This window comes from Sceloporus occidentalis, unplaced genomic scaffold (assembly GCF_023333645.1).
Source record: "Sceloporus occidentalis isolate IW3139 unplaced genomic scaffold, rSceOcc1.0.p SCAF_1, whole genome shotgun sequence".
Lineage (NCBI taxonomy): Eukaryota > Metazoa > Chordata > Lepidosauria > Squamata > Phrynosomatidae > Sceloporus > Sceloporus occidentalis.
In genome coordinates this window covers 261,480,241-261,506,087 of record NW_028316981.1, presented here as the reverse complement: position 1 = coordinate 261,506,087, position 25,847 = coordinate 261,480,241, and the positions used below count along the sequence as shown (strand labels likewise).

Here is a 25,847-nt window from a genome sequence, read left to right as displayed (position 1 = left end):
AAGTGCAGACTGTCTTCTTGTGTGAAGGTCAGTTCTGCACCAAATGTGGTCCATCCCGCCCTTAAATCATTTTCTTTAAATTATCAAATCCAGAGCAGTCGGCAGCAATGCTAGGTGGCTGTTTATATGCACACTCTGCCGTGCCATCCACTATTTCCACTGCTTTTGGGACTTACTCTCTCTGAGGTCACAACAAGATGCCCAGCCATGTGAGTGATACTGAGTGACACATTTTAAACCTCAGAGGGAGCAACACACACCAGTGGTAGCGGCACTGAGTTGCACAGTAGGACACGTGTAAACAGCCCCTCAGCATCAATGTGGAGTGCCCAGGTATTGGGGGAATTTGGGGCAGCTTTGGGGCCAGAATACTCCGGGAGTATCCCATAGTATTCTGGTCCATGTAGACCCACTCTGAGTTAAATCTGCATTGACTAAATTCAGGGAGAGCTTTGTCTTAGTCCCACTGGTGTCATAGGCCTTTGTGGTGAGAACAAGGGAAATCCTTCTTTGTGGCTGTTGCTGTTGCTAGGTTATGGAATTCCCTCCCATGGAAGTCTCAGTTGGCCCCCTCCCTGCTCTCTTTTTTGCTGGGATGCAATGACTTGTTGTTGTTGTTGTTGTTGTTGTTGTTGTTGAACAAGGCTTCAGCTTTTAATTAATTATGGCAAAATTATTGTTTTGTTTGAGCATGTGTATTTTTAGTTTCACTATGCTTTGTGTTTTTAACTGTCAATTTTTAAAAAAATTGATTATTTGTTTATTTTAAAACTTTTCCTATATATAGTTTTAGATATATTTTGTTTTAACTTATATTGTAAGCTGCCTTGGTTCCCAGGTTGAGAAAAGGGCAAGATGACAGACAGACAGACAGACAGACAGACAGACAGACAGACAGACAGATAGATGGATGGTTGACAGGCAAGACAGATTGAAGAAAGGCAAGTTGGACTAAGGAGAAAAATAACTAATTGGATTTGTCCTGTCTTGAAAAATGAACATTTAACATTTAACATATAACTGAAATGAATATTCAGAGCAGAATTTGCTTTACCACGCCTTTTTCCTCTTCATTTTTCATTTTGAAATGTCCATCTCTACTTTTCCCTTGCTAGTCAATTTGACACTGCTGTTATATGCATGGTTTTGCAGAGCCGAGTTGCTTAAATTTTGAGATGAAGCTGATGCTTTCTTCCTCTTCCCTTTCATTAACATTTCCCCACAAACAAAAGCAGAACATTCAGGTTCAAGTGGACAATTTTAACATACACACTGTGCACAGCTGTAGTAGTTTGATATCACAATTTGACTGTCATGACTGTATGCTATGAAATTCTAGAATTTGTATTTGAGTGACATACTTATAATTCTCTGTTACAGAGCTCTAGTGCACTTTGATGAACTAGAGCACATTTCCTTTGCTCCCACTTTTGATCTCAATTGATTATTTGATTCATTCAAAGAATCACTTTGATCTGATTCATATATTGAGGAATGAAGTTGCAATTGTTTTAGTGAGGATCCGTGTTTCCTTCAGAACCCTTTTCCTTCAGAATGAACCAAGCTCCTAATGACAGAATTTATGTTTGTATCAGATTATTCCTCCTCTCAAGAATCTCACATACTTCTGCCCAGATAGGTAGCCATGCAAAAACTTGGTGCTGAAACAGATCATACATTAAGTGCATGATTGCATTTGCCTCCCCGCACACCCTTTTAAGAAGCAGACAGGAGTGATGGAAGGGAAGGATACTCAGGAATATAGCCTAAGGAGAGGTCAGACTTCCAACAAGACATGGGATGTCTTATTGAAAAAGGGAAACTTTTTTGTGAGCTGCTTTGGGGCTATTTCATAGAAATGAAATTAATTAATTAATTAATTAATCTTACTTAGGGTCCAGTCATTTAAGCTGCACAAGTTATTTTAAACAGAAATGAAAAAATAGTGTTGATAAAGACTCTAATGAACAATGTTAAGATGTGGCTTCTCCTCCCTCAGTGGTGATGTATTGTAAACTCTTACAAATATGAACATATCTTAGAACATGAATGGTTAACCTGGGATCTAGGGAATTTTAGGGGGTCTGTGAACTTCGATAAGAAAAAAAATATATCTATGATTTCACTGATCTCTGAATGAAATCTAGCATTTCCTTCAACTATGAACATAGGCAACATACTACAGTAGTATTAGAAGTGCTTGTGGCTTTGTCAGCAGTAGAAATCACAGATATTTTCATGTCAAATTACAATATCTTGAAATATCATTTGTACTGTGGAGTCAAAGACTTTCATGTCCGGCATCCATAGAGCCTGAAAACCCTACAAAAACTATCATTTGTACTCTTCACTATTGCAAAATTCTTAAAAGGGGTCCAGGCTTCACTGGACTGCAAGAGGGTCCATGGCACTTCCTCCTGTTTTAAACCCAGTTCATATGTTATTAAGACAGGGAAAGCAAAAATGTGATTGACTTGTTTTCCACATTACAACAGATTACAAGTGCTAGCCAGGAACTGTTCATCAAATCTCTAGTGGCATCTTGAACTTTTGATGCCATCTTACCATAGTTGAGATGTGCAAATCCTCAGTTTTGCACTTTAGAATAGAAGTGTGAGTAACATATGTCTGCTTTCCATGACTTTTAGTAATGGTGCACTGGCTCTGACTTCACAATGTCATCTACATGAATGGTTCTGTACAATGTAATAGGTTGTAACAGTTCATTGATCTGCATGATGCAGATCTATGCCAATCTAAGAAAGATTAAAATTTGAAAAAGTACTGCACCACTTCAGAATGTTAATATTAATAGTTTTACTTTTTGAAAGATGAAGGATATTTCATGCAATTTACTGATTTGGATTCATTCTTCTTTAAAGGCAGCCTATGATTGCTGGCATGTATCTTATGATGTCCATGGATACTGTCATACCACCAGGAGAGAAAGGTAACTGAAATAGCTAAACTCCTGACCCTCATTCTTTATAATTAATGTGGACGAGTCTCAGAATTGCTCGAGCCCACCCCCCACCCCCCGTAATCTTCTCTTGAAGGAGATTAGAGAGGATTTTTTGCTTGTTTTTAATAAACTAGAGTTTAGTTTGGCATCCAAACCTAAAACTGTGGTTAATCCTAACTATAGTGGGGTCCAGACTGCCCAGAAAGGACGGCCTGCCGGCGCCTGTTTTTCCGTCGGGGGAAGCCTCAGCCGCCAAAGGGCGGCGTAACGAGTGTGCCACTGGTGCACTCATTATGCAAGTGTCGCGCAGCACCCGTGTGTACAATGGCGGTGCCCGTGTGTACAGGGCGCCGCCATTTTAACGCCTTCGTCACATGCAAGGATTGCGGGGCATCTGGAAGCGCTGCCCCGAGGCACGCCTTGCACGTGGCGAGGGTGTCCTTTCCGGCCCATCTGGACCAGGCCTAAGTTTTATTAAAATTTATTGGCTTTTAAAGATGATATTAAACAAAAATAATTTTGAAGTTGACATGTTTCAATAAAATCTATATTCACAAATTATCTGGGCTTAGATGTGGTGCTAAAGTCCAGTTAATTAAAAATGCTTTTAGATAAAAATGCAAGGTTCTGATAGTCTGATAGCTGTACCATCATGTGCCATATGTGGATGTGTGTGATCTTCACTCTGATGTAGTCCAACCATTGGAGGAGCTGTTTTTGAGATGTTGGTGTTGCAACATTATCCTGCTTATAACTCCTCCCTTTTAAAAATAGGTTTGTTATAAAATATCTGCTTAGATTTATCTGTTGGGCTGCATCCAAACTTTCTTGCATACTCCATCTCACAAGTGAATGGATGTGTCAGTAGAGTTGCCCATTGATTTAAATAAATTGATCAGCCTTTAAGCATAATGGGTGAATTTTCTTACACATCAGTTAAAATATTCAATGTTGTGTTTTCAAAGTTGTTAATTTACATTTACCATAGCAAAAAGAATACTAATTAATTATTTAAACATCAATATGTATAATATATGTGGTTTTCCTAATCTTTTAAAAATGTTTTTATTTCTGTTTATTAACAGCGGTTAATTCTGATATTGCGTGTCATTATAAAATGTACCCAATGCATCTATTTGCGTATAGAGTACACACCCATCACTTAGGTAAGCCTTTTCAGTTACTAAACATTATCTTTCCTAACTCTTTTTAAGTTGCTCCATTGAACTATGTGGTACCTATATCTGTCTAGATGTGGGAGGGCTCACACTGTGTTAGCTGTAATTCAGGTTAACTCATATTATCTGAATTAAATACTGAACTGTATTCAGAATTATATTTCTTATATTACAAGTTTGTGCACTTGAATATGACTCTGGAGACATCCCCACTCAGTGATGGAAACTTACTGGATAACCTTGGGCAAGTCACACTCTCTCAAAAACAAAACCTTTTTGAACGAATGTTCCCCCCCAAAAAACTGTTATGAGTTCACATAAAGGTTGCCATAAGTCAGAAATTACTTAAAGAAACACAACAAGAACAAGAGGAACAACAACAGTTTCCTATAAAGCACAGGCTATGTTCCCATGCAATGCAAATATGACCAAAGCTCAGTTTAAAACATAAAGCTACAAACAAGCTAATAAAAACTGATATGGATGTTTTGCAAAGGACTGAAGCAGATGGATGGGAAGGAGCAGCCCATGTCCACTCTCAGAAAGTGGATCAGGACTGCACCGATCACACAACCCACTCCAAAAGCAGCCTGCAACTGCAGGACCAAACCTGTGCTGCCAGGAGCCAGATTATTCCAGTGCCTTTTTGCTTGAGCATGGCTTCTGGCCAATGTAGAAGAAGACACCAGTGAAACTCTGTTGTCAACATCCACCAGAAGGTGACCACAGAATCATGCTGGAAGACCTACAAATGCCTAGAGAAGTATTTTATCAAGGAAACTCTAGGTTCTCCATCATGATTCTATGATCAACTTCCAGCAGAGTCATACTGGAGGACCTAGAGATTCCTAGAGAGAACATATAACTAAATCTGTGAATAATCAAATACACAAAAGTCAAAGCTGAAAACGTGGAGAGCTGACTGCATACCTTAATTGAGACAATTTATATCTATATGCTGGGTGGAAGTGGGGGAGAGCACAATCCTTTTAACATTTTTGATTGATTAAAAACAATCATTAACCAATTGAATATAATAGCTTTCGGTAGTTTCTCTTTCTAAGCATTAAACTGTGAGTAGTATAGCTGTTCCAAGCTAAAAGGGAAAAAATGCTGAACATGTGGTATTAAAAGGTGCTTTTTTGTTGTTGCAGGAAAAGTCGTAAGTGGGTATAGAGTCAGAGATGGTCAGTGGACATTGATTGGCAGGCAAAGTCCACAGTTGCCACAGGTATGTTGGTCTAGAGCAGTGGTCCCCAGATGGTGCCATTTAAGAGATTTTAGACTTCAGCTCCCACAAGCCTCAGCTGTGGCCAATAGTCTGGAATTCTGGGAGCTGAAGTCCAAAATCCCTTAAAGAGCACAGTTTGGAGATCACTGGTCTAGAGATTTGGAAAAATAAAATTGGTATTAGTTGCACATTACCGTACACATTCCAGAAGAAATTGCAGTCTAAATCCATTTCTTTGTGTTTCTGGTAGCAGGGTCTTGGAATTAAGTGGACAGTTGTGCAATTTCAGGCCAACCGTATTAAAATTAACTTTAACGAACTGTTCAGATTTCATGCAGCTTTAGTAAATATGGACACTTACAGTGGTTATCAGGGTCAAGCCATGAACAACAGCCCATCTATAAATTTGAGTTGGGGGAGTCTCCAAGATAAAGGAGAAGCAAAAAGTAACAGGATTGGAAGAAAGCAACTTAGCTTCATTGTGTAATGTAGCAGTTCATGTGTCAGAGAGCATGGAGTAAATAAAAGATTACATAGAGTGGTAGAAGGAAGGTTACTTGGGGTAGCTTATGGCAGCTACTGGCAGCTGTCCTGTGTGAATAGCAAACTATCATACCATTTCACACACTGATTTTGAAACTTCCTTTCCTTTCAAGGGTTTCCACATGTTGGGGGGTACTGTTACAGAAAATGGATCCTAGCGATTGTTTTACTCCTCCATTTTTCTTTCCCTCTACATTCTTTTTTCTGTTTGCAACTTTATGGTTTATGTCATAATTTGCATATTTACTGCCAAGTGGACAGTGTATGTAAAATATTGTGAAGTGCTCTGATGCATATTACTGAAAGAAATTGTACTTTTTGCATCATTTTGGAACAAATTAGAGATACAACCCATGTCAGTGTCAGCTATCAAAGATAGTATCTCTTTTACTGCTTGGTATTTGTTTTTTGTTTTTCAGTTTTGCAAATAAAAAAGAATATAATGCAAACCTCAATTACTCCTGAAACCATGAAAGAGTAAAGAGAAATTTCAATAATCTTTATAGAACCCCATAAAATGACATTGCCGATATTACTGTGTAGTATATTAGTAGTATATACTGTGGGGTTGTTATTAAACATGGATGGAGAAGATATATTCTCACTCTTGTTTTAACATTACATGATGGCTGGGGTCTTTTATGACTGTTCCTCTGCACCACTTTTTGAAGGAAGAGCATTTCCCCCTCTGAGCTACCTTGTGCCTCACAGAGAAGATTTGTGCATTTAGTGTGTTTTCATGTTAAGGATTCTAGAATCCCCTGCATCGTAAAACAGAACATAACCAGTGGCTATGTATTTTGCCAGTAATCCAGGCTTAAGAAGTAAGTTCAGCAAATTCTGTAGCAGCAAAGATGACCAACATGGTTCATTTCTGTGAGACTATATCAAAAGAATAATATGTGCAAGTCATTGATAATACAATTTTTGGTGCAGACAAGATAATTCTTTGTGATTATATAATATATCCAACTTAATTCCATGGCTGCAGTTGAGAACAGAGTGTTCATAAACTTTAGCAATGTGCAACTTATTATTTTTAAATAAAATTTGTTCTCCTGAGAACCCTGAAACTTCTCCAAATTAAAAAAAAGTATTTTCATGCGATGATACTTTTTTCAAGGGGCCATTGATTAAAATTATGCATGTGCTCTTCAAAAATCTCTTGAGCTCAAGCCTCTGATTTCTCTTTATTTGAGGAAGTTCTTAGGTAATTCTGTGAGGGTGTGTTCTGACAAAAGGAAATTCTAATAAGAAATAAACTGTGCCCTTGGAATATATTGATAAATCCACAGTTTCTGATCAGATGTTTGGAGGGAAACTTGTATTGTGCTAGTCTGAAGTGCTTGTCCTTTTCTATTTTCCTTCCCAGGCATTTTACCCTGTAGATAATCCTGTAGAAATCAAGTATGGAGATACTCTGGCAGCAAGATGTGTTTTCACTGGTGAAGGGAGATCTTCAGAAACCTATATTGGGTATGTGTGTCACTGTTTTAATTTTCTTAATAGCTGTGTCCAGTGTGTTGTTAAGAGTCAAATTCATGCTTAGCTGCATACCAAACAGTGAACTGAGGACATGTTGCTATGTGTTCTCATGAATTTAAATTAGCTGACTAGAGAAATATTTGCTCTCTCTTGCTGTTGTTGTGAATATGACATGTTGCCTGATGACAATTCACTTCAATATACTTACTTCAATTACTATTCAATTATTATTCATTTACTTAAAATCACAATATCTCAAACACCACCTTTTTCTATATTGAGCTGACATGCTCCTTAATATCTGCCTCACTGACATTTTGTGTCCTGTCAGAGTCAAAACTGAGTGGATAACAAATCTCCATATGTTGTCTTCCTTGCTTTGGAATTCTCTCTTCAGCACCATTTGGTGCTGAACTTTTTGACACAAAGTCATCTTATTTTATTTTTACTATTTATGTTGGTTATCCTGTTTGTGATTATTATTATTATCATCATCACTATCATATTTATTTCTTAACTTTTTACAAAAAGGATACTCAAGGCAGCTTACAATTTCAAACCAGTATAATAGGAGCCCTGGTGGCGCAGTGGTTAAATGCCTGTACTGCAGCCACTCACTCAAAACCACAAGGTTGCGAGTTCAAGACCAGCAAAAGGGCTCAAGATTGACTCAGGCTTGCATCCTTCCAAGGTCACTAAAATGAGTATCCAGATTGTTCGGGGCAAATTAGCTTACAGTTGTAAACCGCTTAGACACTGCTTAGGCAGTATGAAGCAGTATATAAATGAAGCTTGTTTGTTTGTTAGCCAAAAACAAATGAAAAGTGAGCATTAAAATAGAATTAAATCAATGATTTAAAACAATTAGAAACAGAGACTTAGAGCCAAAACAGACTATCTCAAAATGCCAGCTTCCCAGCAGCTTGGGGGGTGTGGCATTGCCTCGATGCCTCCCGGAAGCTGCTGGGCTGGCCACATGTGGGCTGGCTTCACAGTGGCACAGTGTTTACACACTGCACACCATAGAAGTGCCATAAAGCCACAACAGGGAGGGAAAAGCCGACTTTTTGCCAGCTCAAAAGGGAGCAGCATTTTGCTGCTTCTTTTTTGGCCGGCAAAAAGCCAGATTGGGGCTACAGTGTGCAGTTGCCGCAACCCCAACCTAACTCTCTCGGGGTGGCTTCAAGCCACCTCTTCAGGGCACTTTGTTTTGCCCCTTAGAAAGATAAAAGGCTTTTAAAATAAGTCAATTTAAAGCAACATAGCACTGTCTTGAGACCCTGTTCTTTTAAAACTTTCTCTTCTAAAAATCTGTAGAGATAAAAAGGTATTTGTCAGCAGATGGAAGAACAGCAAGGAGGGGGACAATCTGGTCACTTTGGGGAAGGAGTTCAAGAACATAGCGGGAGTCAGTGAGAAGTCCCTATCTGGTGTCTCCACCAACCATGCCTGTGAAGATGGTGGGAATGAGGGAGGAGCCTTCCTGAGGCTCTCAGAGTCCAGGCAGGCTTTTACAAAGAAATAAGGTTTATTAGAAAGCATGGATCTAAGCCAAGTAGAACTTTTTAAGGGATAAACAGCAGTTTTGCTAACACTTTTAGCAATTCCTTGTTAGCTTAATTTTACTTATTTTTTATAATTTCTCTTATGAGCTGCTATGAAAATCTATAGATTGAAAAGAAGGTATCAGAGTACAAATAGTTAAATGCATATTGATTGCTGAGCAGTAGAATTGTCTAGTATGGGACAAGGTTTTCCTCGTTTTTAAAAATTCTAAATCTAAAAAAATCTAAATCTACAGTGATGTAGAATAGAAGCTTTCTCCAACCTGATGTTCTGATCTTTTAGACTATATTTCCCATCATCCTTGACTATTGTCCATGCTTTCTGGAGTTGCTGGGAGTTGTAATCTGAAACACTAAGTGGACACCAAGTTCTGGAAGGATGCAGTATGTAGCAATGCATGTGTGAACCCCTTGCAGTGATGTCTATTCTGCAACTTAATAGAATCATCATTTTTATATACTACTCCACCTCTCTTCATATGGATGAGAATAATGTGTCTCCATGTTTCCTACTCCCAGCATCAGTGTGGCTGTTACTGGGCATAAGCTCTTGCTTAAATGATCATTTTTAAAAATTATATAAGAGCTTTTTCATACAAGTCACATAACAGCGCCTTCCCCAAACACTTGTATTTTGCAGATAAAAACAAAAAAGGCAAGTGAGGTCCTGCAACAAAATATTTCACTATATTTCTATACAAAGTGCCATTTGCTCATTTTTATACCTCCCTCCCCCCCCCCCCCGGTTATTCCCTCCTCTTTGGAGTTTGAGTGAACATGTCCCAGGTATGTTAAAATCTTATATCATCATTGATATGTATTAGCACTTCTGATCCAGGGAATGTTTTACAATATCTACTTGGTGTGAGAACTAGTCAATATTCACTCCTAGTACTACTGCCTCCCAGATTCTTCCATTATTATTTTAACTGGCTCTGTGAAATGGCCTGGTGGTTATAATGATTTTTCTGAAATGTTGAAACTTTTCTTTCCTATTCATCATGTAGAATAATTGTTCCATTGAGTTCATAGTCTTCAGCTTATTCAGCTGCATAGTCAATCTTTTGAACATTTTAAAAAACAAAATATAGCTGCTCTTTTTTTATAACTATATCTAGTCTTCATTTTATCTTTCAAGTGTACTGATCTGTTTTAACAAGATTATTTAAAATGTATTAGTGTATAGAGAGATTAATTACTATACTGTTATGTGTATAGATTAAGGCCAATGAAATGGCTATTTTTTTTTTAATATCAGCTTTTGTCAGGATTATAGGAGGAATTTGTAATCTACCATGGATATGCCATACATTGTTCTTCTAGATGAGGCAGAAAGCATGGTGGAAGAACCATATTTTGAGACTAATATTAAGTGAGTCTCCAGGGCCAGATGAACTACAGCCAACAAATAATCTCAGAGGCATTGTTAATAATCTTTGAGAATTCCTGGAGAAAAGGAGAAGTCGCAGCAGACTGGAGAATGGCAAATGTTGCCCCCATCTTCAAAAAGGTAGAAATAGAGGACCCAACAATTACTGCCCATTTAGTCTGATATCAATACCAAGAAAGATTCTAGAGCAGATCATTAAACAGAGAGTCTGTGAACCTTTAGAAGGGAATGCTATAATCACAAAAGGTCAACATTGTCTTTTTCAAAAACAAGTCATGCCAGACTAAATTTAGCTCTCATTTTTTGATAAAATTACCAGCTTGGTAGGTGAAGGGAATACTGTGGATGTAGCCTATCTTGATTTCGGTAAGGCCTTCAACAAGGTGATGGGGTATTCTGGCAAATAAGCTAGTAAAATGTGGGCTAGATAATGCTACTGTTAGGTGAATTTGTAATTGGTTGCATCCAAAGGGTGCTCAGCAATGGCTCCTTTTCATCCTGGAGAGAAGTGACCAGTGAGGTGCCACAGGGTTATGTCTCAGGTCCAGTTGTATTCAACATCTTTATCAATGGCTTTGATAATGTAATAAACAAGCATGCTTATTAAATGTACAGATGACACCATATTAGGAGGAGTAGCTAATACCGCAGAGAATGGAATCAAAATTGAAAATGACCCTAATAGGTTAGAAAGCTGGGCCAAAACTAACAAAATGAATTTCAACAGGAAGAAATATATGGTAGTGTAATACATTTAGGTAGGGGAAAAATGCAATGCATAGGATGGGGAACACCTGGCTTGACAATAGTACATGGGAAAGGGATCTAGGAGTCTTAGCAGATCACAAGTTGAACCTGAATCAACAGTGTGATGCAGCAGCTAAAAAGGCCAATACAATTCTAGGCTTCATCAATAAAATATAGTGTCTAAATCAAGGGAAGTAATAGTATTACTTTATTCTGCTTTGGTCAGGCCTCAACTGGAATACTGCATCCAGTTCAGGACACCACAATACAAAAAGGGTGTTGACAAGCTGGAGCGTGTCCAGAGGAGGGTGGCCAAATGGTGAAAGGTCTGGAAACCATGCCCTGTGAGGAGAGACTTAGGGAGCTGGGTATGTCTTGTTAAGGAAAAAGCAACATGGGACATACAGTGATTGAAATAAAACATGTATGTGAGAGTCAGGGTGACTCAGCAGAAGCAAGTAGCAACCACACAGGTGTAAAAGGTAATGGAATTAACAAGTCCTGTATGCCAAAGACAAGAAATGTAAAGTGGATAATTGAACACACCTGAGAATTGTTAAGTGGTCAAGGCTGAGATGATGAAATCATCAATTCTGGGTAGAAACAAGAGAACCAATGAGAATGGTTGTACACGCCCACTGGGTGGAAACTGACAAGAGTGGGTGGTATGGTCCAAGGACTATAATAATGACTATGAATCCCAGTGTGTTTTGTGGGTAGTAGTTGGGTAGTAGTGGATAGTAGTGAGGAGTTGTGTTGGATAGTTTGGAGCTGTATATAGTAGAATAAAGTAGATCTTTTATATAAGACTACTGAGTTGTCTGGTGTCTTGACTGAAGATACAAGAGCCAGCTGAATCCTGAAGAAGTGAGAAGACTTCTGTGGAAGCAAGAGTGAGAAGGCTTGGAGAGTTTGTCAGGGTCTTCAGCCTATTCTCTGTAACTCTGCTGCTTTAGAGCAAAGCTTTATCCACTGGCCAAAACTGGTCAGCGTCGGTGCGCAACAAGGTGGTGAGTTCGAGCCAGAGGTGAAGAGCTACAACTCCCATCATCCCTGACATGTCTAGCCTGGAAAAGAGAGTTAAGAGGTGATATATGATGGCCCTGTTTCAATATTTGAAGGGATGTCATATTGAGGATGGAGCAAGCTTGTTTTCTGCTGCTCCAGAGAATAGGACCTGGAGTAATAGATGCAAGCTACAAGAAAAGAGATTCCATCTCAACATTAGGAGGAAATTACTGACAGTACAAGCTGTTTGACAATGGAACACACTCCCTCAGAGAGTGGTGGAGTCGTCTTCTTTGGATGTTTGACTTGATGGCCATCTGTTGGGGATGCTTTGATTGTGTATTCCTGCATGGCAGGGGATGGACTTGATGGCCCTTGTGGTCTCTTCCAATTCTATGGCCGGTTACAAACTGGCACTTGGGACGTCCACAGGACATCCCATTTTAAAAAAGGGGCGTCTCTTCTAGATGCCCCTGGGTCTAATACGGACTCTGTCCATACAATATGGCGCCGGCTGTTCCACACGGCCGGCGCCATCTTTACGTATCGGACGCTGTGCGTCCGAACATGTCGCGGCGCCTGTGACGTCGCGAATGCACCCCTGGCACCTCGCGACGTCACAGAGGCGCCGCAGAAAGAAGCTCCATTTTGGAGCTTCTTTTTTGCTCCATAAGGGAGCCACGCGGTGTGGCTGCGACGGCTCCCTTACAGAGCAAACAGCGGCAGCGGCAGACCACCTCAAAGCGGCGGTCTATAACCCGCCTATGATTCTGTGAGCATCAAAAAAGTGGGTGAGGGGGAAAAACAGATATATCTGCCTCATCCCATAGGTGAATACATTTTGTGTTCAAAATGGAGATCATAACAGAGGTTGAGTGGGGTGAAAGGAAAAGTAATTATCTTTGGGTACATTTTGAAAAAAATTCTTTAAATGATATCTAAAAGGTGTTTCCCTTTTCAAGGTTGCCTTACCTCGTTGTTTTACTTAGCATATGTATATTATTAGTTAGCGGTGAAATCTTGGTAGCTCAACAGTTAAATGCCAGTACTACAGCCAAATTCAATCCCAGAGGGCTCCAGGTTCACTCAGCCTTCCGTCCTTTCATAGGTCAATAAAATGAGTATCCAGCTTAATTTGGGCAAACTGTAAACCACTTAGACTCTCTAAGCCTTAGAGAGTGTTGAGTTCACTATTAAGCGCTAACGAAATGTAGATCCTATTGCTATTGCTATGCTAGTTTTACATAAAAAGTCTGATGAAAAAGTCTGGTGTTGAGGTGTTCTTCCTTTCTGTGGTACAGGTACAGGTACCTGTCCCTGTTCTTTCCCTGTTATTTTTGTCTTTGGTACCAAATTTTCTGTTTGAGAGGTAATGCCCATGAACCTATCTGGTTTATTAACTGACATATACCTTTACAACATGCAACTAGTTGTATTGCATTAGCTTCTTCCCAACCTGAAATATAAGTGATAATTAGTGTAGAGGGGGAAGGAATGAAGCTGAAGATACTATAGTTATACTTCAGCAAAAGATGTTAAACTGATGATATATCAAGCACAGCTCTCTTTAGGTATGTGTCCTAAAAATATTGTTCTTTTGGGTATAGTTGTTTTTGTTAAACATAAGAAAGGATGTAGTATTATCTTTACATTATTACAAATAAGCCAGTAAAATAAGACACATAAAGTTTGGAGTTTGTTTGAATATAAGAAACCCAAAGTGCTAAATGAGATGTCATTATTTAGAGTATTGGGGAAATGTTCTGGAAAAAATATCATATTTTTCTCCAGAAAACCCCATATCACTGAAGCATGGTTCTAGCATTTGAGGGTTGTTGAGGGATTTTTTAAAAACATTTTTTCAAATGTTCCACATCTCCTCAGCCTCTCAGAGACTTTCCATATTTGAAATGTGCTTTGTGTTAATGTATGAGAGAGCTTTGCATTTGACTGAGCAGGGGAGGGATAGTAGGAGAAAACTCTAGTGGTGGTAGGAAAAAACTGATCCAAAAGAGTGGACAGGCAGATGCTGGAAGAAAAACTGTGGGAAGAGAGCAAACTACATGAAAAGAGATTCCATCTCAACATTAGGAAGAACTTCCTGACAGTAAGAGGTGTTTGACAGTGGAACATGCTCCATTGAAGTGTGGTAGGGTCTCCTTTGGAGGTTTTTAAATAGAGGCTGGATGGCCATCTGACAGTAACTGTGTATTCCTTCATGGGAGGAAGTTGGATTGGATGACCTTTGAGGTCTCTTCCAACTCTAAGATTCTATGATCCTATGTGTACCCTCCTTGGAGAGGATAGAGACAACTAGGTTGTGAAACAGAAACCCAAAGAATGAAGTCTCATACAGTATATAACTTGCTCAAAGGAGAAAGTTATAAATATAGGGTCTGGAATCACACAGGACAGTGGTTGGCTTAAGACACCTCTTCCGGAAGGTTAACCATGGGGGTATATAACAAAGAGTGTTGTTATATTCATTTTTGTGGATATTTGCCTACTTGGTTGAATCAGATTCCACAAGAGAATGAAGCCCTTAGGCTGGAAAATGTTGCCCATTACTGAGGTAACTACTGTATATACTCAACTATAAGTCAACCTCATGTATAAGTTGAGTACAGGCTTTGAGGCCAAAATTAAGGATTTTGATCTGACCCATGGATAAGTTGAGGGTAAAACTTAGAGGCACATAACAAAGGATATAAAGGACAAAGCTAAGGCAAACAATGCCAAAGAACTTACACAATTCTGGCAGGCGTAACTGTTTGTGTTTTTCCAATCCAGGCATTCAAAAAGGTCAGAAGGTACCCATGGATAAGTTGACCCAGTTTTTTGTGGTCAGTTTTTTACTTAAAATTCAAGATGTATACATGAGTATATACAGTAAACTTCCTCATCACCTATTTCTTTTCTCTATCCACACAGCATAAGAAAAGATTTATTTCCAGTGTTACCTGGCACTTTATTAACAAAGAAATTGTTGTTAAATATAAGGCACTATGCATACCAGCAGATAGGGCACCCCCGTCACGTGCTAGGGGTTGGCCGAGAGCGCACCACCCATATTGGCCTCACCCCAGCATGTGACGGGGGCGTCAAAATGGTAGTGCCCTGTACACAGGGGGGCTGCCATTTTGACGTGACAGACTCTTAGTGTCCGCACATCTCGGTGCGTTTGTGGCACCGCAAGTGTGCCATTGGTGCATTGCGGCGTCACAAGCGCGCCATAACAAGAACCCGCTTTTTAAGGGTTCTTTTTGCTCCGCAGGGAAGCTCTGTGGTTTGGAGGCTGCAGCTTCCCCACTGAGCAAACCAGGGCGGCGGGAGACTGCCCTTTTTGGGCGGTCTGTAATCCCGCCAATGACAGTCTTTTATCTGCCATAACTACCCAGTCTGCCATGTTTGAAACATTGGCAATGTTTTGATCCTGCAGACATATGTAGATGGGTTAGCTTACATCAATGCTTTGCCTTTATATTTTAGAGGGGTGAATGTTCTCTGCCGACTGTCTAAATCAGATGATGGGAAAAGAGAATAAATTAAACAGAAGAGAAAACTGAAACAGAGTGTATTGAGGCCTGGCAGCTTTCTATGGTGGTCAAGATATTCCATATTATCAAAAGGCTGAAATATCAATTCTCTTTCTGGAAGGTCTTTTCTTTCCTGTCTGGTGTCGTTATTGTTGCTATGGTGAAAAAATGAATGCTGCATGATGCCACAGGGAAAAAGTCAGCATTGACGTCTGTGGAAGCTGCAAATAGTCCACCCCCACACCTTTGTATTAGTGTAGGCTGAATGACTTGATTGTGAAAACTAATTAGAAAGAAAGAAAGAGACTGTTTCAGGTCACTGTTTTTTAACCTCTGTCTGTTAGAAGTCTGGCTTTACCTACAAAACAGATTATCCAGAAAAATATTGCATTCTATAACTAAAAATCATGAAAGAGACTTCTCACAACTTAAAGAGGAACAGGTTTCACTTAGGATAAGCTTTCATAGACTGCAGTCTGGACCTGCTCTCCAGAAATATCTAAAATTAAAACTTTTATCAATGCCAGCTTTTTGAACGAAATGTTATGTATCTACAACATTATAAGTCACTCATTGGAGCAGCAATACATCTTTTCCCCCTGAAAATAAATCACATTTTCATGTTTAATTGTTCAGTGTATTTTAAAATAGGTATGGCTGCTTCAAGTCTGTGAACAAAAGTTACTTCGTTTTTGTCTTTTATTACTTTTTCTATATTTTTTAAAATGGAAATAAGCTTGTGATGCAGTTTGTGTGTGGAGTTTCTGTACTGTGGGGCTACAGCATCACTTAATCTAAAAGGATGGTGCTATCTGAGTGTTCTATGACATAATAAAACTTTTTTTAAAAAAAATAACAACCCTCAGATCTATAATCTGTGGCCTTGTGGTGGCGAGGAGGGCAAAGAGTATGAACAATCTAGCAAGCATTAAATAGAGTCCTAAATTAAAATTGTAAATTATTAATGACTTGTAAATGGAATACATCATTTGGGCTGGGGGAAGAATCTTCAGGAAGGAATGAATAGTTTATAGTGCTGTGTGTCCCTGTAGTGATTTTGCGCACAGTCACTAAGCACTGCTGATTTGCTATTTCCAGTTGTATCACTGGAAGTTGGCAAAGTGCTTTCAGCAGAAAAAAAACAATTATGAAAGTTAGAAGAAAAGGGATAATGCATTTAGTAAATTGCCAAGTAGCTAAACATATAATTCACTTGCATTTATGTTAGAAATGGGAGGGCCAATTGTTAAATTTGTGTTAAATTGCTGTTTTCATTTAAGCCCCTGCATTAAAAGCCTTATCACAGAAGGAAACTGAAAAATACCATCCATTACTTTACTGCTCTCAGTTTGTCCATTTCTTGAACTTGGGAGAGAAGGAAACAGCTATGTGAACTTTCTGAAAATTCAGTTTCTTACCCAATCCATCAAAAGCTTTCTTTTCCCCCTCCTTTATAAACTAATTTCTCTTTCTTTAGATCACTGTTTAGCTCCACTCTTTTTAGCTTTAGATATCTTTGTGGATCCTACCAAAACTCCTAGGATTAAGAGCTTCAGAAATCAGTTTTCTAGGATAGAAGGGGAGCCTTCTTTTGTGCTGTCTAGTATAGAACACAAGAGGATTATCAAGAAGCAGGGGAGACCATGACATTCCAAGTTGCCTTAACTACTTGGATCTAGAGACCTACACATTGTATTTCCCCCTATATAAGGGGTTTTAAAAAGTAAGCACTTGTTGAGTGGTACTAGTTACTACTCAAAGGAACTAGGTTTTCAGCAAAGAATCGGCTAGGAAGTGTAAAGTTTGTGTCTCTTTTAACATTAATACTTATGGAATTAAGTTAATGCTGAAATTTCAATGTAAGTCTATTAATTAAGTTTTAAAAATAAATGGAATTAAATTGTTCCCTTTCATTAAAAAAAATTCCAGCTTGGTTTAGTTCATTTTAACTAAATATTTCCAGACGCTTAAAATTGAAATTCAGAAAGGCAACAAACGATATAGCGAAAATAGTTGATGCACTGTGTATGCATGAAAAATTAGATGGTAAATTAGAGAGTTTGCAATGAAGGGGGTAGCTTGTTATATTGTAGGTTCAATTGTGAAGCATTTTGCAGAATTTCTAATATTGTTAATGAAAACCATGGCGACTGCTGTTCCATAAAGTAAATGCTATACAAACAGTTGAAGTTAATGGCCTTTTTATTCCAAGGGCCTTATGCATTTTTAATGTGGTATGTTCAAAAAGCATTGCTGTCTAACCTTTCATCATTTGAGACTGGATTATGATCTCCCCATTTCATTTTATGACTATCTCTGTAAGTATATTTATATCTAAAACTGATGATAAATATAATTGTTTATATGTCTGCTCACTTTATTGAATTTCACTTTAGAGGCACAGCCAGTGATGAAATGTGCAATTTCTACATTATGTATTACATGGAAGCCAAACATGCAGTCTCATACATGACCTGTACACAGAACATAAATCCAGAGATGTTCAGAAGTATACCAGAAGAGGCAAATATTCCAATTCAAGTCAAGTCTGATATGACCATGATGGCCCATGGACATCATGAAGGTAAAAAGAAAAAGAAAAAAAAGAATAATTTACCAAAAAAAAAAAAAAAAAAGTATTTGCAAGGAAGTAGATAGAGATGTTGCTTTAAATATGATGTTCTCTTGGTTTTCAGGAAAAATAGCATCAGTACACAAGATGAATTCAGTATAGTTCTGCAAGATCTCCCCATACATGTTACAGTTGGCTCACACAACGTGCCAAGTAGTTCAAGATGTAGCAGAAAGCTGGTCTCTGCTCTCCCACTTTTGGCTACATAATCCTAAACTTGGATTGAAGTAGGGGAGTCAGGCCAAAGAAAGGGTCAGGTTAGGTATACACTTGCCAAGTTGAATATGAAGCAGAACTAAAAGCTGTATTTTGGGGGAGGGAAGAAATTTTGTATACTTCAGCCTGGTGGAATTTTATGATAGATTTTCCTGTCCCAGAATCTGTTAACATTAAAGGTATAGGCAGGGGCATCATTGGGGGATGTGGGGCCCATCAGGTGACCTCCCCCTTAAGGGGGGTGACACCACTGCTCCTTGGCAGAACCAGGCTATGGCGTTTGCCTGTGTCCCTTTAAAACACTAAAGAGATGGTGTGAATGGGGTGAGATTCACTGGGAAGATAAAGAAGAGGCTCCAGATTTAAAAAAAAAAATAATTTAAAATTTAATTTTTTAAAACCTTTTAAAAATTTAATTCATTTTTTTATTTTTTATTTTTTTTTCCTTTAAAAACATCACATCTTACCAAATTTTCATGTTAAACTCATGAAACTATGTACATATAAGCACATATAGGCTTTGAATATGCTATTATAATTCAAAGGTACAATTGTAATTTTGCTAGTTGTTTATGTGACAGCTATTACCATTACATTGAGTAATGTACAGGATTTATGATGTATGAGTAACATTAGTACCAAAAAAAAAACAAAAAAAAAATTACTAAGGATTCTGTATGGTATGGTATGGGAGGAGCTCGGTATGTGTGTGTGTGAGACCAGGTCTCACTGGATGACAGCAGACGTAGTGATACCAGTGGATATAGGAATCCTGTTCCATATTCAACCTGTCAACCCTAATTAGTTAGGAAAGCTTTTCAGGCTTTTTCTATGGCTGCCATATGAAAACAACAATGCTTCCTTACTAATGTAATGCTGATGACTATATTTGTCAAGGCTTGTTACATTAAACTAGTTCATTGGCACATGAAATAGGACTGGTGGAAATGGAATTTCTTACTGCCTTTCCTGACAGCAGCTCTTACAAATCACCTGAAAATATTGTATAAACAGCAGCTAGGTGACTTTGGAATGGAGTAAACTGTGGTGTGGTGCATGATAAGGAGGAGGAAGGGGGAATCCCCAAAAGCTGCAGGGAGGCATCTTTCATTAGCATTGTTTTCTGTGCAGCATGGGGAGAGATGTTGATTAGGAAGTGAGGGAAAGGGAAAGTTTGCTTCCACCAGGCCCATTGCACATGTATAAATCTGCATTCAATCCACTGTGAACCATTTTAGTCATTGTGTACAGGTGTATGAATGAACATTTGATTTCCTCCATTTTCTCTTTCAGAGAGCAGAGGTGGAGATACAGGTTCAGTAATGCAGCAGCCTAAAAGAGAAGATGAGGAGGTTTTAGATCAGGGTATGTACAAATTTTCTCTCATGAATGTGCATATATATACACACAGTATATGAATGTTTGATTTCATCAGTAATGCACTGATTATGCCTTGATATATTGTGGTAGTGTGGAAGCTCTTCTTCTTCTTTCTGCTAACTAGCAAATAAAGTCATCCTTGTTTCTGCATTGCTGTGCTTTACATTATAAATGATTCAAGAGGAAATAGTCAATTACCGGTCCCTAACCTTGCAGGTAAATTCATTAGTACAATTTAATCTCATTTGATTTTCCTGTTCTCAAGTTAATTTGCTTAATGCAATTGTAATTTTATTTGCTTGTGTACAGTGTCAGAGAATAGAATTGGGAAAAGAGTACCATACAGTGTCTACAGAAAGTGTATCATTTAGTCTTTTCTTTTTTGGTCATGATTACAAATTCATAATAAAAGTTTCAGATGTATTTTTTTAAAGTGTTTTGGGTTTATGCTTTGTAACATAATGACGGTTTCAATTTGATCCACTCATAAGTGGTGCATTTTCAAAAGGATTTAATATTAAGGTACTGTGAATAGAAATGTGTCAGGTGTACCACTGTGGATAACAGTACTTCATGTTACATTTTAAGACTGTAAATATGCTGAATGTGTGCATTTGCTTATGTGAAGCCTGCAAAAACTTCAGTAGCTCTGATGCTTTATTGGAATTTGGTTAGAACTGACATTTTTTCAGATGGGTTTTTTAGTGCAATAACTATGAATCAGTAAATAGAGAATATTATTTAATTTATTGCTGTATTCATAAAATGTCATGGGTGCAATGGATATGGAGCACGCGATGTTTTATCACTAAAACTAAGCAAATGTACTCCATTTTGTGCATAGGGATGGGAGACAACTGGAAATGTTCAGGAAGCTTTGTTAAACTCTTTAAAAGAACAATTGAGATAGCAAGTTAATAAAGAATATCAAAAGTAAGATTATATAAATCTGCTCATGTATGGGCAAAGTAGAATAGCTACATGGAATACTTAAATTGTAACTCATTGTAGATGGTGGATATCCTAGATCTTCTGTACCAGTAGAAGCATCACTTATATTACTAATTCTGATGTATTTTCTTTTTTGCTTTGTTTTGTTCCAGAGAGTGCTATGGAATAATTCTGAAGGAGGAATATATTTAAAAATGTCATCTCAGAAAGGAAAATCTTTCAGTGGGGAAGATTAGCTAGGCTGTTGTGCACTTTATGATAAATGCATGAAATTTGGCACAGAGACAGCTGTTTATTTTGTTTTTTTTTTCTGATGGCCAAGGTAGCAATTTTCAAAATGGCCACCAAAGGCAACCTCACCTTTAAGAAAAATGTATTTGATGTTATTTTTGTGCAGTATTTGTAATTATCATTGGACATTTTTTGTATAGTTGGTGCCAAATGTTAAGAGCTTTGTTGCACTCTTTAGATTCCCCTGCATGAGTTCACAAACACTGGAGAATCTATCATCTCTTGTGCATGCACTTACGAAAAAGCAGATTCTGCATGCACTGCACTCTGTGCAGCATGACCACCACAACATATTCTTTCAGATGACTGATACAGACATTGTGTTACTGTCTGTATCTTTTCCGCAGGGATTTCAACCAAGGACAGCAGTCAGCATTTGGATTTGAAAGGTACTTTTGGTAGTTAACAACTCATGGACCGGCAGCTGATCTAGGACAAGAGAAGGCTCAGGCACTGCCCTTGTTCCATGTTTTCAAGGTGTGACGCTGTGCCAAGTTTTGAAAAAGATGGATACATTCATGAAGATATGTTCAGCACCAAGCACCATACCAGGAGATGTTTTCTGTTGCACTGAAAGATTTGTGATTCTTTTGTGTGGTCCAACTAATGTCAGTACTAACACAAATGAAGCAACAAAAACAACAAAAGTCGTTTGCACAGAATAAAGGGCAGTCAATTCACCTATGAAGGGTTATTTATAACATGTATAAAGGTATATTTAGAGAAGTATGTAAAGAGGGCCATCTGCCAGGCATCTCATGTGTGAAGACAGATAATAATAAAAGGCTAGAGTTTCCAGCACTATCTACATGAGTTTGGACTAAACACACTGTGACATTTATGAGTAATTTTGGACAACTTTGCCCTAAGCAGCTAAGATCTGCTGAGAGTTGCAATTCTGCAGTTGGAAAAAGGATTGTAAGAAGTGATGGAATTGCCAAAAGGCTGAACTTCCATGTACATAAGTGTTTATGTGAAAGAGAAAATTACAGCAGTAGTGTGATTTTTTTTAAATTGTAATAATCAGCTGAAACTTGAACAAGGACTCTGCTGTTGTTTCTAGTTTTAATTAAAACTTGTTTAATCAACAAATATTTAAAGAAAACAGATTCCAATATTAATAAAACTAGACGATGACGAAGAAACTTCTTTGTTGCTTCATTTTAGTTTTATGCTTATAAAAGGATCAATAAATGATCTACAGAAAATAATGTACTATGTATTACAGGAACAATATTAGTTTGAAATATAAGTAGCATTGTTAATTTAAACAAATGCAAAACAGTACTATGATGTAGGTTCTGCCAAACTAAAATGGACATAAAGGGAACTGAATTTTCAGTTATATAAATACATAGGTTTGTTGGCCATCTCACTGGATAACATATCGTTGAATAAAACGTTGGTGCTTAATAATATTTCCCAGTAGAATAATTGACATCAGCATATAATATATAACGAATAGGTGCACCCTTTTTTCTCTTACAATGTATGGCCATCATTTTGGGGGGGAAATGGCTGCCATCGTCTCATGAGTCAAATGAATGATGCCTCAGTGTCTAGATCTGTTTAACCTCTGTGCCAGATTTCATGCTGTTATCATAAAAGTGAACAATTCATGTATATTTTTCAGGCAATCCATCCCATTGTATGTGGGTTTTCCATTCTGCTATAGTGTTTGCTTCCCGTTTTCTTTAGATTTATAGTGCAGTCATCTGTTGTGCAGGAATAGTAGGATTTACTTGTTTTGGCAATACAAAACTGCCACTGATTATCCCTCTCAAATATCATTAGGAATTAATAGTAGGAAAATACTTGGAAGATGATAAGTCTTAGAGGTGTGGGGATATTTTAAAGCTGTCCTCATGGGTACTTTTGACACAGCTGCATGCAATAAAATTGCCCCAGGATGCATGGCACTAAATTTAAAAACTATTTTGTAGATAAAAATTTATCAAGTTGAAACCATTTAATCTGACTTTTTTTCTTTTCAGATGAGTCATGAAATGTCCTTTAATTCCATTTGAAGTCTTATAATGAGTGCCTTTATAAAGAACCCCAAACCCTTAATCTCAAACCTTCTGTTTTACTGACTTCGTAAAGTCAGCTACTTTGCAAGTTAAATAGTGGTACTGAATAATTGAAAGATGTGGTTTCCAAAGTGCTCCCCACCATACTAGATTAAACCTGTATACAAAGGGATCTTGTACAAGGAACCTTTGAAACTAACTGTATAGAAGATGTAGCATAAGCCTTATCAAAATTCTTTCAAATTAAGTGGAAGTATCTGTAATTAATTTTTTAACAGGGTGATTTAAATTATCTCTTGTGTCACTATTCCCTGACAACTTTTTATTTAGTTTTAATTGTAAGTGCTGGAAGAATTGAAACCAATTTTGGAAGTAGGTTTGATCTGTTAATCGTTAAGTTGCTGTTTTAAAATTATTCACATCTACCCATACCTAGAAGAAGAAGAAGAGAGAAAGAGCAAGAATGAAAATCACTTCTCCCAAACTGGATTGATTTGGAATTTGATATTTATAATTCATCATCACAGTTTCCAGCTTTTTATAAAATCTCCTATATATTGTCCAGTTTTATTTTAATTATTCATTAAGTTGTGTAAAGCAGAGTCGAACTGATATTGATTTGTACTGCTAAAGTAGGTCTTCGATTATTTAGTGTTTTGATGCTAGGTGGAAGTTAATATTTGTTCTTCATTGTATCAATAAAGTAGCACTTAATGTAAAAAAGAGTTTAGAATCTGGAAGATAAAACACACTGGGCACAGTGGCAGTGAAAAGACAAGTTCCCCACAAAACCAGAGAAAATATATTAGAATCATTGTGGCTTTTTCCATTGAGTATTTTCTCAAAATATCTGAAGAGAAATTCCTTAAAAAAAAAAAGAAAGAAACAAATTTTACCAGTTACCTATATCTATTTTGTATATAGAAAATCCTGGTTTAAATACCACATTTTACTCACTTCATTGTGGGGGCATGGTTTGATTTTTGCATTAGTAAAGTAAAATCACCCACTTTGATTGCACAAGGCAACTTTTTCTATCAGAAAAACAGAAAACGACTCTTATTCCTAGCTAAGCTGTTATGTTCTGTCCTTTCAGTGAAAGAAGTGGGGCCTGTAAATGTAGTTCTCAGTGAAATTGCTGCAGAGTCAGTGAGACTACGGCCTGAAGCAATGCAGAATCGGCAGTTTTAAAGTGTCTGTATAAGACTAGTGTGATCTCAGAACAAAAGGAAGTATTTGCCTCTTGGGTTGAAATAAAACAAATAAATAATGGTTTTACTGAAACATTTTGACAAGCTCAGTGATACAGTTGAGAAAATACAACAGTTATGTTGGAAAGGTGTTGAAGGTTATAAGTAAAAGAAAATTAGAGTGTTTCTCTGATTTATTCAAGTAGTAATAGTATTTATATTTAAAGCTGCAGATATACCACCACTCAGTCACAAAACTTCTTTAGGCAGTGAGTGAAGAATAACATAAAGAAGTCTATCTACATAATTTATGGATGAAAGCAGTTAGCAAATCTACTTCAACAACATATATCAAACTCCATTAAAAGATAAAAGGGAAAGTTAAAGTGGGAGAAAGCATTTTTAGTTTCATCAGGTCATCAGAGAAGGTACCTGCTATGTAGATAAAGGAAGAGAAGTGGTACCATGACTTAAAACAGAGATTCTCAACCTTTGATCCACCAGTTGTTTTGGACTTCAGCACCCAGAAGCCTTTGCCAGCATGGCCAATGAAGAGGTAATCTGGGAGATGAAGTAAAAAACTTCAGACACAAAAGATTCTGTCTCTTGTCCCCACCTATCTCACCAGGTGGACTTTGGGGTTGCTGCAGTCATCAAGGGAATCTGTATACTTCTGCTAGTAACTGCATAGGGTAGTAGGAATCAGTGAGGACTTGTGTTGAGAAGACTATGTAAAAGTAAGTTATGCATTTATCCATGGCAACCTTCATTGAAGAAACCGCTTGCTTGCTGAGTCCCTAAGCTAGCATCCCGCTAAAAACAAAGCACAACCAAGCACAGTTTTCCTTCAGACTTAAACATCATTTTTTAGAAAAAGAAAGGAAAAACTTCTCTGTATTATACTAGCAGCCCACATGTTCATGGGTTCCCAGATCTTAATATCCCTCATTGTCATTTTATTCTAGCTTGGATAACTAACTCACAAGTCACCTGTGCTACTATCAAATCCCAATATCAATACAGTACTTGTCTCCCATGATTGCTTTATATATTATGTATCCACAGCTACTTGATTCTCTTTCCTTAACTGGATTTAATATCGAGGCTGTTCCATTTGGGTGTTTGCCCAGATACCTACCTACAAAATATAGATATAGCACATCAGTCATAAAAGGGGCTCACATATGTAAATTTCAGGTTTGGAATGGACCTTGTTTAGCTGAAGAAAGGAAAACAGTTGTACAGTAGTAATCACCCTCCATTACTAATTCTCTCTGTGTATAGCGGGTAGTTTTGAACTAAAATACTGAAACATCTTGTAAGAACTAACTAATAAATAGGGTGATTTGGGAAAGCTAGTAGGGGAAACAGGCTATCTTACCAAGCATGTGAGCAAGGCTAGCTTAACACATTTTGTTCAGCTCCAATTTGCTTTGTTCATTTCATGAAAATTGGCCCTATTAACTCTGATAATTATTCTCTGACAGGGGATTTCACTTGGGATATACCCCT

The 25,847-nt window shown here is 37.7% G+C and overlaps 1 protein-coding gene across 5 annotated transcripts in view; it reads left to right on the top strand.

Annotated features, from left to right (window-relative positions):
- Positions 1-25,847, top strand: part of PAM (peptidylglycine alpha-amidating monooxygenase) — a 198,667-nt gene that overhangs the window by 130,498 nt on the left and 42,322 nt on the right. For all 5 annotated transcript variants that reach the window (XM_089492734.1, XM_089492745.1, XM_089492700.1 and 2 more), the window contains exons 9-14: positions 2,883-2,950; positions 4,048-4,128; positions 5,295-5,371; positions 7,287-7,390; positions 18,042-18,229; positions 19,787-19,858. In XM_089492734.1, the coding sequence (XP_089348860.1) occupies positions 2,883-2,950; positions 4,048-4,128; positions 5,295-5,371; positions 7,287-7,390; positions 18,042-18,229; positions 19,787-19,858 (590 nt within the window). The remainder of the gene's footprint in view (positions 1-2,882; positions 2,951-4,047; positions 4,129-5,294; positions 5,372-7,286; positions 7,391-18,041; positions 18,230-19,786; positions 19,859-25,847) is intronic.